Genomic DNA, 14,917 nt, shown 5'->3' with positions numbered 1-14,917 from the left:
TCGTACTCACTGCAGTGGTGAAAACTCATGGATGGTAGGAGACATGGAGGTCAACAGGCAGAAAGAAAGCAGGCTAAGGAGTGGGAGCTTGAGGGTGTGGACTGACTGCTCCTGGATCCAGTTGACCCTGAGGCACGATCTGTCCCTTTCCCTAGTTTGGTCACATGAACCCACACATTCTCCTTTTATACCTAAACTATTTTGAGATGGGTTTCTGTCACTTACAACCAACAAGCCCCTCCACAGTTCATCTCTTAGTTGGTTTCTTGGCCTCCTCACTGCACACATCAGTGAAATTAACTTTTAAAAATCAGAGCCCAAACCATCGCCTGTCTATCTCAAAAACCACTCAGTGCCCCACTGTCCTGGGATTAAGTACAACACCTTTCACAATATGTCCCCCCGTCTGACTTTCCAGACTTCCTACTACTCCATACAAGTGGCAAGTCAGGATCTGGTCATCCAGAACACCCTTCTACCTCTGCTGATTAAAATCTATTCGAGAAAAAGGAAAGAAGGAAGGTTCTCCTCCTTTTTCAAGATCCACTTCACTTTACTCTAAGAAGACTCTTCTAATAACTTCCTGCCTCCAAAGATGTAATTATATCCCTCCTCAGAACTAGAAGTTCTCGGTTCACATATTATTGAAGCCTGCCCCAACAGCAGTATCTAATGATCTCTGTCTCATTCTGTCTCAGATTCTGTGCTGCCTCATCTCAAGACCCTCTCTTTCAGGGCAAGACCATCACTGAGCTGCCAGAGTCAAAACTCTGAGGGTCACTTCCTCACCTCACCACCCATGCATTTACTAGGTCCACTCTAACTTTCCTCTTAATTATTCCTTAACCCAATCCCATTGTTCCTGCCACTCATCAGAACACTTAATATCTCTTACCCAGCCACTCCGATAGGTCTCCCAGCTGCCAACATTTTTCTTCTGCAATCTAGCTGCCCACTGATACCAGTAATTGTTCCAGTATGCAAATCTGATCATGCTCTGCTCTAGCTAAGAGAGTCAAGACCAAACTTCCTAGCAAGGCGGTTAAGCCCCCCACTGCCCAGTGACTTGGCTTTTGTCTGCCATCCCAGGCTCATTGCTCACCACTCCCCAAGAAGCACCAGCCAGACCAGACTGTTTGTGGCTCCCCTCAAATCTTGAGTGCTTTAATGCTGCTGGCCTTTGCACAGATGGTCCCCTCTGTCTGGGAACGCCTCCCTGGCCTCTGCCTGGTAAAGGTCTCATCCTTTAGGTAGTCCCTCCGCTGAGAAATCTCCTTGGACTTCCCTAGGTAACAGCACTTCCACAAGCCCCAGCTTAATCTGGAAGGAGATGCTCCCTCTGCATGCCCAGTGCCTAGAACAAGGCCCAGCGCAGCACACAGGTACTCAGTAAGTTGATTTGTGATCACTCACCTAGACATCCTGGTGACATCCAGGATGTGTGAAGTCAAGACATCCTGGAGTGTGAAGCCAAGTGGGCCTTAGGAAGCATCACTATGAACAAAGCTAGTGGAGGTGATGGCATTCCAGCTGAGCTATTTCAAATCCTGAAAGATGATGCTGTGAAAGTGCTGCACTCAATATGCCAGAAAATTTGGGAAACTCAACAGTGGCCACAGGGCTAGAAAAGGTCAAGTTTTCATTCCAATCCCAAAGAAAAGCAATGCCAAAGAATGTACTCTACAATTGGACTCATTTCAAATGCTAGCAGGGTAATGTTCAAAATCCTTCAAGCTAGACTTCAATAATACATGAACCGAAAACTTCTAGATGTACAAGCTAGATTTAGATAAGGCAGAGGAACCAGAGATCAAATTGCCAACATCCACTGGATCACAGAAAAAGCAAGAGAATTCCAGAAAAATATCTACTTCTGCTTCATTGACTATGCTAAAACCTTTGATTTTGTGGATCACAACAAACTGTGGAAAATTCTTCAAGAGATGGGAATACCAGACCACCTTACCTATCTCCTGAGAAACCTCTATGCATGTCAAGAAGCAACAGTTACAACCAGACAATGGACTGGTTCCAAATTGGGAAAGGAGTTTGTCAAGGCTATATATTGCCATCCTGCTTATTTAACTTATATGCAGAGTACATCATGCGAAGTGCCAGGCTGGATGAAGCACAAGTTGGAATAAGACTGCAGGGAGAAATATCAATAACCTCAGATATGCAGATGATACTACTCTAATGGCAGAAAGCAAAGAGGAACTAAAGAGCCTTTTGATGAAAGTCAAAGAAAAGAGTGAAAAAGCTGGCTTAAAACTCAACATTCAAAAAATTAAGATCATGGCATCCAGTCCCATCACTTCACGGCAAACAGATGGAGGAAAAGTGGAAACAATGACAGACTTTTTTTCTTAGGCTTCAAAATCACTGTGGACAGTGTTACAGTCATGAAATTAAAAGACATTTGCTCCTTGGAAGAAAAGCTATGACAAACCTAGACAGTATATTAAAAAGCTGAGATGTCACATTAATGACAAAGGTCCATATAGTCAAAGCTATGGTTTTTCCGGTAGTCATGTACAGATGTGAAAGGTGGACCATAAAGAATGCTGAGTGCCAAAGAATTGATGCTTTCGAATTGTGGTGCTGGAGAAGACTCTTGAGAGTCCCTTGGACTGCAAGGAGATCAAACAGGTCAATCCTAAAGGAAATCAGTCCTGAATATTCATTGGAAGGACTGATGCTGAAGCTGAAGCTCTAATACTTTGGCCACCTGATGCGAAGCACCAACTCATTGTAAAAGACCCTGATGCTTTCCCTCATTGGAAAGATTGGGGCCAAGAGAAGGGGACGACAGAGAATGAGATGGTTGGATGGCATAATCGACTCAATGGAGATGAGTTTGAGCCAACTCTGGGAGATAGTGAAGGACAGGAAAGCCTGGTGTGCTACCATCCATGGGTTTGGAAAGAGTCCAATATGACTGAAGAGAGTGAACAACAACAAAGATATCAGAATACTTTCTGGCAGAAAGCAGGCCTTGGATAACCATGGTACCTCACATAAGGCCCAACTTTGTGCTTGGTCAGCTTTACTGATGTGCAGTCAGGTCCTGCTGTATTCTTCACTCCACAGAAGCAAGATACCCTGTGGACACTGACATGCCATAAACACTTTGCTCTTACTTGCACAGCTGAGGTTAGGAGAGTGGCACTGGGACTAGACAGGTGCAAATCTCTGCTCCATCACTTACAGAGCAGTGTGTGTTCTGAACACGTGTTTCTAACTCTTTTGGACCTTGGCTTCCTCATCTGTAAGATGAAGCCAGCAGTTGTTACCTCGTTGGATTTTTTGGTGAAGACTAAAAAGAGAAAACACATTTGGTATGTCTGCACAAGTGCCTGGCACAGGTAGCCAGTAAATCTGTTGAATGAATGAGTTAGTGAATGAACGGCCTGTAGAATGGCAGCAATTCTTAAAGACACATCTCTCTAGTCCGTTTTCCAGAAAACCCAACATCTGGCTCCCAGTGAGTCCAGCCCTGACGCCCCTGAATCTGGGGTGCAGCCAAACCCCGCCCTCCCTGTTCCCGAGGTAGTTTCGCCAGCCCTGCGGCCGCCAATCACCAGGACCGGTCCCACCCCTAAACGTATTCTCCAATAGATCCCGGAAGGCCCCTCCTCGGGCTGCAGCCGCTGCATCTCATAGGCTTCCCGGCAGCTCTGCCCGCCCCTTTGACTACGTCATCCGCTCGGTGTACTGTGGGGCTTGTAGTATAGACAAAAGCAGCGCCCACCGCAGGGTTCACTTTGAGGGCTGTGACTCTGGCCTGGAGCTTGGGAGGAAGGAAGAGCGCCATTCCCCCATCTCACCTTTGGCTGATGAAGCCCACCCAGGTTTCCCTGCTGTCCAGCGTAGAGCGCTGGGCCTGCCTGGACGCTAGTTACCAGCCACCTCCCAAGAAACAGGAGCATTTCGGTCAAGTAATTCAGCATTCACTGAAATTTTAGATTTCAGTTTACAGTCGAGGTGACATTCATTTCCCACATTCTCATAAATGGACCTACAGGGCCACTGTGGGAAGAATGGGGGCAGCTCTGAAAAGCCAGCAGTGACTCCAGACTTCTCTGATTTCCTGGAAGAACCCACTGCAGAACTAGCAATCCTGAATTTATCCAAACCCTGTTACTCCTTGGAAGGAAAGTTATGACCAACTTAGATAGCATATTAAAAAGCAGAGACATTATTTTGCCAACAAAGGTCCGTCTAGTCAAGGCTATGGTTTTTCCAGTGGTCATGTATGGATGTGAGAGTTGGACTATGAAGAAAGCTGAGTGCAGAAGAATTGATGCTTTTGAACTGTGGTGTTGGAGAAGACTCTTGAGAGTTCCTTGGACTGCAAGGAGATCCAACCAGTCCATCCTAAAGGAGATCAGTCCTGGGTGTTCTTTGGAAGGACTGATGTTAAAGCTGAAACTCCAATACTTTGGCCACCTCATGTGAAGAGTTGACTTGTTGGAAAAGACTCTGATGCTGGGACGGATTGGAGGCAGGAGGAGAAGGGGACAACAGAGGATGAGATGGCTGGATGGCATCACTGACCTGATGAACCTGAGTTTGAGTGAACTCCAGGAGTTGGTGATGGACAGGGAGGCCTGGCATGCTGTAATTCATGGGGTTGCAAAGAGTTGGACATGACTGAGTGACTGAACTGAACTGTGAACTTTGTCTATTTCAAACTGTATTGTCGCTTAAAATGATGCAAGCTATCAGTGGCTCCCCATTGCCTGAGATATAAAAATTTATACCCCTCAGGGCTTCCCTGATAGCTCAGTTGGTAAAGAATCCACCTGCAATGCAGGAGACCCTGGTTCCATTCCTCGGTCAGGAAGATCCCCTGGAGAAGGGATAGGCTACCCACTCCAATCTTCTTGGTCTTCCCTTGTGGCTGTGCTGGGAAAGAATCCACCTGCAATGTGGGAGACCTGGGTTCGATATCTGGGTTGGGAAGATCCCCTGAAGGAGGGAAAGGCTACCCACTCCAGTATTCCTGCCTGGAGAGTTCCATGGAGTGTATAGTCCACAGGGTTGCAAAGAGTCAGACATGACTGAGCGACTTTCACTTTCACTTTAGCTAGGCATATAAGTTGCTTCATAGCTATTTTGTATTTATTTATGCTAGGAAAGATTGGGGGCAGGAGGAGAAGGGGATGACAGAGGACGAGATGGTTGGATGGCATCACCAACTCAACGGACATGGGTTTGGGTGAACTCCAGGAGTCGGTGATGGACAGGGAGGCCTGGCGTGCTGTGGTTCATGAGGTTGCAAAGAGTTGGACACGACTAAGCGACTGAACTGAACTGATGTTAAATGTAACTGATGTTACATTTAACATTTCTCAACGTTTGCTGCATATGAGAATTCCCTGGGGAGCTGTATAAAATATTGGTATCTGTGTTCCACCCTGACTTGCGAATCTTGGGTAGAATGTGCCGGCTTTCTGTTTCAGAGCTCCCAGGCTGACTTTGTGCAACCAGGGTTGCAGAACCACTGGTTTGAGAATCACTAGTTTACTGCCTGTCAACACTGCTGGGACCCATTTCCACAGATCCAAGCCTTTGCTCTTCAGTTTCCTCTGTTTCAAGTGGCTTTCTTTCCTTTTCCTGCCTGGCTGCCAGTCATCCTGACTGGCTAAGTGCAACTGCTTCTCGTTTTCCTCCCTGTCCTCCAACAGATTCCTTCCTCCTGTAGCACTTTCTACATGCTCCTTTTCTAGTGGCAATGGAGTTATTAATATTTGGTTACTTTTCTGCCTTCCTGGAAAGGCTGTCCCTGGGTCAGAATCTCTGGGGTGGGCCTCAGGCATCAGCTATTTCTTAAGCCTGATAGGTGATTCTGATCCATGACCCTCAATGGAATTTAGGCTCGCAAAAGCACCAGGTACAGTAAGCATTGATAATTTTTGTTGCATGGAATCGATGAAGTATCTCTTGTTCTTAAGGCAATCATATTGTTGCAGCTAGTTGCCTTTGATTCCCCTGGAAAGCTAAGCACCCCTGTGTTGAGGTATCCTCTTCTTCATTCATTACTTATTCATTCATCCAGCAAATAGTGTACACCCTAACAAAGCCCTGGGGACTCAGGAGTAAATTTAATAAAACATAGTTACCACCCTCTGGGACCTAGAATCTATTAATATATTAGTTATAACATAGTTATTATTATCATTTCTTCTGAATAATAATTGGAATTTTCCCCTTCTAGATACTATTTGATATCCACAGGTGAGGAGATATCTTATTTCCTTATATCCTGAGTATGTTGCTGGCACACTGAGGACATCCTGTAAATGTTTATTGAATCAAGGTACCACATTTCATTGCACTTGTCACAATTTATTTGTGTGATTATCTGATTAATGACTATCTGTTCTATGAGCTATAAATCCCCTGAGAACAGGAGCTGAATCTATTTTGCCTGCCATGCCTGACACAAGGCCTGGCCAGAGTAGGTGTTCAATGATCATGGCTAAGTAAATACACAAATGCATATAAGGCACCATTAAGAAACAGAAATGAAATCTCCCAATCAAATATCCACTCCCTTCTCCCTCCATACTCTTCCCCCCAAAGATAATTTTCTTCCTGAGCATTAGGGTTTCAAGCTAGAGTGAGCATGAGCCCCAACTGAGATGATGCTTCTCTTACTTACTTACAGGTTGACCTGGGCCTCTACTTCAGGGTCTTTAGCCGGCCACGTCTGCAGGGGCTGGATGCCAAAGGACAGAGAGGACTTGGCTTTCCACATGAGGGTCTGTGCCATCTGATTCCCGCAGGGCCCTTTCGTCAGAGGGTCCATCAGGGGGCCTGGAGGCTGCAGTGCTGTACTGAAGCAGAGGGGTTGGGAAAGGCACTGAGGACAGAGTAGAACACGGGCCAGTGCTGGCCTGTTCCCTCCCTGGGGGCCAGCCCGTCAGTAATAAGGGGTGAAGACAAGACACTCCCAAGATCCAGGTGCCCCACCAAGACTGCACCAAACCCTTACTGCACACTGTGACATCACGGCCATAGAACCATCCAAATCCTATCACATCCCTTAGCAATGAGTGGAGGCCTCCACACTCCCAGGCAGTGGAGTCGAAGGTACAAGGAGGACAGTGAGTATGTGAACCATCACAGACTTATTTAGAAAAAGGCAGCATCCGCTGGGGAAGGGAAAGCTCGGTCTGGAGTACCTGCAGAGGATGGACCTCATAGCCATCGGTGTTTAGTCCAGGAGTGCCTGGTTTATCTCCCAACTTCCAATTAAAACAGCCAAGAAGAGCCATAAAAAGAGCCTATGCTGGCAACAACGCTGTAGTCAAAAGGACCAAAGTCACATTTCAAGAGTAATGGCATAGAGGAAGTAAGCAGTAACCACTTGTTGAATTAACGAATGGATGGTTTATGGGAAGAAATTGAGAAATGCATTGCTGAAACAAGCCTGTTTCTTTCTCCGGTGACACAGTGAGGAAGGTGGGAAGGTGATTCTGGGACAAAAGAGGGCAGCTTTGTTAGGAAATGTAAGCATCCCGCTTTTTCTGATTGTAATTATTTTCTGAGCCAATCAACAGCATTCTTCCCTCATCTCTATATAAAGTGACACACACATCCAAAGCAAAGAAAATCCAACTACTTGGAAATGGAAAAATAAAAATCAATCTTAGCTAACACTTATGTCAAAAGGGACTCTTTATACTGTCTTCTCAATAAACACTGTGATGAGGCAAAAGACAAGAGCCTTGGTGGTCTTATTAGTGAGGAAGAGGCCTCTGACAGGGAGCCCCCATCCTGCTGCCGGGTTTAGATGCCAAGAGAAGTGACTCCACACAGCCTGGGTGTTTGGAGCCAGATGGGCACTACCCACTCCCAAGCTGCTACAGTGGTACCAATTATAGGCTGCAGGCATGTTGCAAAAGAAAAAGGTCGCTCTTGCCAAGTTTATAAGTGATGACCCAGCTCCCCCCATCACCTTGCCTGGGTCTGAGAACACAAGCTACATGCCTGGCCCAGACCGCTGGGTAATCTTACCCTAGCTGGCTTCAGGCCACTTCTCTTGGAAGCAGCTCGACAGACTCGAAAGGCTCAAGCCTTCCACGTACGACAAATGGCAAGGAGGGAAGGTTCTGGTATGTTTGTTGTCAGTTATTCTTTACTCATTGGTACTTCAAGTCTTCCAAAACCCAGAGTCCTAGCGGTTATGGCTGCCTTAGCAATAAACAAACAAACAAATAACGAAGCAGGGTTCTGGGTGAGAGGCACAGTTTTTCTTTGAACCCTCTATAGATTTTTCTAAATTACAAAAATAACAGTTGTATGCAAAAGATTTATTAAGAAAATGTTCCTTTCTCAATTATGCAAGGTTTTTTTTTAAAAAGGAAAGAGAGTGCTCCTGTAAGAAACCGGTAAGGGAGTGAAGGAAGCCGGATGGGGAGGTGAGGTTTCATTGTCAGGCGAAGTCCTGTGAAGGAACAGCTTCAACTCAAGTGGAGGCAGGCTGTCCCATGCAGTAGCATCGTGCCACATGTGACCACTGAGCAAGGAAATGCAGGCAGGGAAAGTAAGACATGCGCATGTGAAACACACACCGGACTTGGAAGACTTAGTACGAATAAAAAAGGATGCAGACTGTCTCAATAATTTTTATGTTGACTACATGTTGAAGATAAAGTGTATGGATTTTAATGTGGCTAGAAAATGTAAAATCACATACAGAGCTGGCTTTTCAATCTGCTTGAGGTCGGTTATGCATCAGAGCTGTCCCACCTGCGACGAGGAGCTGAGGGCCCTGGGTCGCGGGGTGGGGGCTGTAAACTCCAGGCACACGGTGCTCTCTGCACAGGTGGGCAGAGCAGCTGCAGTAAGCGCGAGGGTAGCCCACCTAGGAAGGGTGGCCACCCAGGTGTGGGTGGTAGGGCAAAAGTGCACTGAAGAGGGGAGGGGAGAAGATTCCAGAAATGGTGAAGGGATCTGATGGTATGCATGACACCCCCACTTCCGATCCCTTACCTCTCCCAGTTCAGTTTGGTATGATTCCCATCACTCCTCTGTCTACATATTCACAACTTTTATGTGACATATGTACTGAGACTATAATAGCGCTCTGTAATTTGCTCTTCTCTCTAATCCAGTCTTGGATATCTTTGTAAATCAGTAAATACAGATACATCTTTAACATGGAACATTACAGAAGGAAATACCTCCTATGTTTATTATATTCTTTTAATCTTTAAATACTAAGATTTTTTCATTGTTTTAGCATGTCTAGCCCTTTCATCTTTAAAATTATGTTTAGAAACACTTAAATGTTAGTTCTTTTAAACCTTTTCCACTGTTTAATTTTGTCTTTTTGCCTAACTTTACTCTTTGAGTTTTTGAGTTCTTTTTTTATACTCTCATCTAATTTTTTAGCTTCATTGTTTAACTGTTCAGATGCTGTCTCATCACTGTTAATTTTAATCCTTTCCTCATTTCTGTTATCTTTTCTAGTCTTAATTTTCTAATTTAAAAAAATGTACGTTCCTCTTAATCGTCTGACTTATTTAATCTTTCTTGTCTCACTATTTAAAATATTCAGCAAAACACAGATTTTACATGTGAACAAAAATGTATGATATATAATACAATTACCAATCAACTGAATCTCAACTTTGTTTGTTTCTAATTTTACTCATTTTATCTTCAGTATGTTTGTGAGTTTGTAAAAGAGAGAAAAAGGAGAAAAGATAATGGTCTAGATCTACTTAAGCTTTACCAAGTCTATCTGTGGTAGAAAAACCAGAATGTAGGCACAGATAACACACTCACTAAAACTGTCTTAAACTTGTTACATATAAAGAGCCTGAGGTAAAAGCAACAGATCCAATTATATTTAGAAATAATTAATTGTCAAATCCTGAGTGAAGGCTATATTTCAATTAAAAATAAGCCAAATACGTTAGTATATGTTCAATAAGTCAAAGAAAGTCTTTCCTGCCAGTTAACTCTATCTGGGTGAGGTCCATTAATTTTCAAAATTGAGCACTGAAACAACTTACAGAAAGCTGCAAATATTAACAAGATCTGCACGGTGTCCTCAGAGATGGTGATCAAGACCTCAGAAAAAATATTATGTGGACATCAGGAATGACATGCCTTTCTGGTTTCTTTTCTATGTGACTAGCACACCTTTAGACGTTCTTATTACTTTATCACTGTATCAGTAATTCTTAGAATCATTTTAAACATCAAAATAAAATATAAGACTATTAAGGAACAGAAAAAAAAAAATAAAAAAATAAAATATTCAGCAGAGGAAGAACTTCTTGGAAAGATGGCAGAGGAAGTGCTCATCTGTATAACTCCTTGGAACCCATGGAAATGAGCAAAAATAGCCCAATACACAGAAGAAAAGCTACTGGAACAAGAGAAGGGAGAAACTCCATGCTGTAATTCTGAAGATCTGCTGTATGGGCAAGAACGTTCTAAAGGCCGACAGTGCCTGATCTGGAGGCATGAGGCCTGGAAGCATGAGCAGCACTGGGCAGAAGGTGTTTGTTCTTTTTTCTTTTTCATGGGCTCAGCTTTCTAAAAAGAAGCGGAGGCCTAATCTGAGGAAAGGCTGAAGGAGAGAAGGAAGAGTACATCTTAAGAGCCATTTGAACCTCTCAAAAGATATTACCCAAGTACATTTGAGCCCACTAAACAAAGGCCCGTGAACCATGGGGAACCCCACTGACCTAGGCCCTCTTTGGAGGAGCCTGTTTGCCCTGAAGTGAGTAGAGGATGGAGAGCTGAACATTCAAGGGAAGACCTGCCATGGGGTCACATATACCACAGGCACAGGGGACTCTGCAGACAGGAGGACAGGGTGGGGAGAGAGTAAAACCAGACAGCATGTCCCCATTGCCTCTGTCCCCTTCCCACTTCCCAAGAAACATCAAAGCCAGACCTCCAGCACCAGCTCTGAAAGAGAAGATGCACCATCGCTCAGAGAAGCTGGGGTCAAGGTTAATCTACCCATATTATCAGTGGGTAAATGCAGACCCAGACAGAGGTGCTTCTACCCAAGATGAACATGCAGGAGAAAACTAGCACAGGACCTGTGAAAAGAGGTTTATAAAAGACAGATGAGAGTATAGATGAGAAGATTTTTTTTTAAATAGAAATCAAAGGAAACATAACAATAGCTTGGTTTTCTCAAAAAAAAAAAAAAAGAGAGACAGTAAGAACTCAAAACAAAAGATCAGATGATACCATAGACAGACTTTTCAAGGTTCTAGTAAAAATCCCAGACTGTGGCAGGAAAAGGGTTGGTTCACAGTGTGGAGGTGCTTTCTGGGAGGGGAGTGGGCCTGAAGGGGAGGAAATGAGGGTGCCTGTGAGTGAATCTCCTGCGTGGGGCTGTGTATGTGTGTGCTTTCTTCCTGGACTGGGGATGGTCCTCAGATGCACACAGCTTACAGTCTTCTCCTCTGTGACTCCCAAGCCCTCAGGACGACTCAAGCATCCGTATCATGAGTCTAAAGGGATTGCTGTTGTTGTTCAGTCGCTCATTTGTGTCCGACTCTTTGCGACCCCATGGACTGCAGCCTGCCAGGCTTCCCTTCACCATCTCCCAGAGCTTGCTCAAACTCATGTCCATTGAGTCGGTGATGCCATCCAACACAACTGTGGCACGAGTGCTGTTTCATACGCTGGGAGGTGGGCCCCTGAAGGCAGCAACGTGGCACACAAGGCAACAGCATCTCAGTTCTGGCTCCTTCCACAGGGATGACAGCTCCTTTGGTGCAGCTGCATGGGTCCCAGAGCTGCACCCATAATTCCACAAGGAACATGGGAAACTTCTGGAAGCCACACATACTCCTTTGTGTTCTATTTATTTTTTCGATCTGGGCCATTTTAAAAGTCTTTATTGAATTTGTTACAATATTGTTTCTGTTTCATGTTTTGGGGTTTTGGCTAGGAAGCGTTATGGGATCTTAGCTTCCTGACCAGGGATCGGACCAGAGATTGAAACTGCCTCACCCACACTGGAAGGCGAAGTCTTACCCACTGGACTGCCAGGAAGTCCTTCCCTTACGTTCTTGATCTTGTATCTTATTTCCCGTTCAGATTGTTGGCTGAAGACAACCTTAGTTGCACAAGTCTTCATTCTTGCTTATCGGAAAACCATGATCAGCTTTTGGGGTCTGAGCCGGCTCAGCAGCCAAAGGAGCAGTAATTCCCACAGAGCTGGGGGCCCCGAGGAGACTTCTATCCCGAAGGAAACTGTCTCCTCTCACACAGTCACTCCCCATCTTGCCACTTTCTTCCTCTGCAGCACTCAGTGCCCTGGGAGTCATCCCAGCTACTGGTACCCTGTCTGCCTCCCACCACTCCCCCCACTAAATGTTAGCTCCATGAGAACAGGGCCCCATCTGCCTTGTTCATGGTGTACCCCGAGTGCCTAGCACAGAGAAGGGCTCGAAAAATATATGTTGAATGAATACGTGGCTATGAGAAAATGTAAAAATATGTGGAACGAGTTCATTCGGAATAGAGAGACTTCGTGGGGCTGTTTTGGCTCTTTTTGAATGAGGTCACTGGTGGCCCCGGTCAGAGCGCTGTTGGGACCTGCTCTATTTCTTTATCCATCTCTGACAGGCAGCTGGTCCGTGAGGACTGTGACAAGTGCAGGGAGCAAAAGGAATCCGTCTGCCAGGCATCAACCAGGCCTGATGTATGGCACTGATGCTAGGAAAGCCTTAATGGCTGGCAGCGCTTCTAAAGGCACTTTTCTCTCTGGTCATAAAATGTGAGACAGGAATTTATGTCCTAGCTTTCATTTGTATTAAAACTATGGAATCACTGACATTTAACGGTTGTAAAGTCATCTGAGGCTTGATTTCCCAGTTTTACCTCCTCGCCCACTAAGACGGCTCCAAGACTGGCGTGCCAGCTGCGCAGCAGCACACCAGTGTGTACTACCAACTTTGGATCAGTGTGTCTTATTTATGTTTGCTGTGATTGAAGAAAGATGCTGTCAGTGGCAGATACTTCGGAACAATCGCAAAAGTTGGAAGGCTGAGACATAATTTCTTAACCTGGTTGGCAGTTTAGGGTTCTGGATGTGATTTAGAGTCCACACTCTAAATCAGAGGCACTCGTGAGAGACTGATCGGAGCTGGGCAGATGAAAATAGAGGACACAGGGCACCAGCTTGCTTTTGGAGATCATGACAGAGCTGGTGTGGTCCTAGAGTCAGCAGCGTCTTGACTCTCTGGGTTTCTGAGGGAGCAGGGGCAGCTTTGGGGATCAAAGCCGGGTTGGTTCTGCTGCTGGCTTTGGTGGCAGCTGCTTCTTGATGGATCAGCTTCTTGTTATGCAGTGGCAGCCTCCCTGGTCATTGCGGAGCACAGTGGTTTTGGGGACAGGAGTTGTGCCTGGGAGCTCAGGCTAGAGTCTGCTCTCCGGCCCTGCCAACAAGTCTGTAAGCACTTAATTTCCTGTATTGCTATTAAATCTCATTCTGCTTCTACCAGGTGGAGTGGGTTCTGTTGTCTGCAACAGATTACTGACCAATAGGCCTTACATAGTGATGTGTGTCTCACTGGGTTTTGAGCTTAACAGTTCATGTGACCCTGTGCAGAGTGCAGAGTATGCACAGTCTTCAGGTGGGAGCAATGGTACAATCTCCAGTGGGCAAGAAAAAGAGACTGTGTACTTTGAAGGGAAAACATAGGCATTTGGCCTTGAGAATTTAAAAGAGCTTGCTCACAGCACTAGGCCTTTCTGCTCCAATCAGCAAAGAGGTGCTAAAAGGCAACCAAAAGAACACGCACTAACTGTGGACACTTCTAAAGTCACTGCTACTCCAGAGCAATGACTCTGTGATCACTCCCCGCAACTTGCTTCATGTTGTCTTCAGCCTTTTCCAGGTGTGTCACCAAAAACTGTTGTATCCGGAAGTGTACCGAAATCACAGAAGAGTTGAGAAATACCAGTCTATCCTATGGGCTTGCTTCCCAGGCTCCCCAGGTAGCACTAGTGGTAAAGAACCCGCCTGCCCGTGCAGGAGACATAAGAGGAAAGTTTCATCCCTGGGTCAGGAAGATCCCCTGGAGAAGGTAATGGCAACCCATTCCATTACTCTTGCCTGGAGAATCCCATGGACAGAGGAGCCTGGTGGGCTACAGTCAGTCCATGGGGTCACAAAGAGTTGGAAATGACCGAACCAACTGAGCACACACACAGGCTAACGGATAGATGGTTTAATGTCTCCACAATAAAAACTTTACTACATCTCGAGGTCATCATGTTAGTTTAGGCTGCACTGGCCACTGGATTTGTGTATTGAATCCAGTCTGTTTTATTATCCCTTGTAGCCACTGTGATTTTAGGTCTAGCCCGGGGTCATGCAGAGAGAGGGCCTAATTCCTTGTTCATATTCAGTTCAGTCAGTTCAGTTGCTCAATCGTGTCCAACTCTCCGCGACCCCATGAACCATAGCATGCCAGGCCTCCCTGTCCATCACCAACTCCCAGAGTTTACCCAACTCATGTCCATCGAGTGGGTGATGCCATCCAACCATCTTATCCTTTGTCGTCCCCTTCTCCTCCTGCCCTCAATCTTTCCCAGCATCACGGTCTTTTCAAATGAGTCAGCTCTTCGCATGAAGTGGCCAAAGTATTGGAGTTTCAGCTTCAACATCAGTCCTTCCAATGAACACTCAGGACTGATCTCCTTTAGGATGGACTAGTTGGACTTCCTTGCAGTCCAAGGGACTCTCAACAGTCTTCTCCAACACCACCATTCAAAAGCATCAATTCTTCAGCGCTCAGCTTTCTTTACAGTCCAACTCTTACATCCATACATATTACATCCTTTCAAATGTGAGAGGGCAGCTATTATATCCTCTGTGAATTTTCTCTTTTTCAAGTAAAACACCTCCCCCTCCCCTGCC

The 14,917-nt window shown here is 45.5% G+C and overlaps 1 protein-coding gene across 1 annotated transcript in view; it reads right to left on the bottom strand.

Moving 5' to 3' along the window:
- The window catches only part of GARNL3 (GTPase activating Rap/RanGAP domain like 3), a 166,656-nt gene that overhangs the window by 139,731 nt on the left and 12,008 nt on the right, over positions 1–14,917 (bottom strand). Inside the window, exon 2 of the mRNA XM_005213214.5 lies at positions 6,672–6,842. Coding sequence (XP_005213271.2) covers positions 6,672–6,842 — 171 coding nt within the window. The remainder of the gene's footprint in view (positions 1–6,671; positions 6,843–14,917) is intronic.

Source organism: Bos taurus, chromosome 11 (genome assembly GCF_002263795.3).
Source record: "Bos taurus isolate L1 Dominette 01449 registration number 42190680 breed Hereford chromosome 11, ARS-UCD2.0, whole genome shotgun sequence".
Classification (NCBI taxonomy): domain Eukaryota; kingdom Metazoa; phylum Chordata; class Mammalia; order Artiodactyla; family Bovidae; genus Bos; species Bos taurus.
Note: the sequence above shows the minus strand (reverse complement) of the source record. Positions and strands in the feature narration are given on the sequence as shown.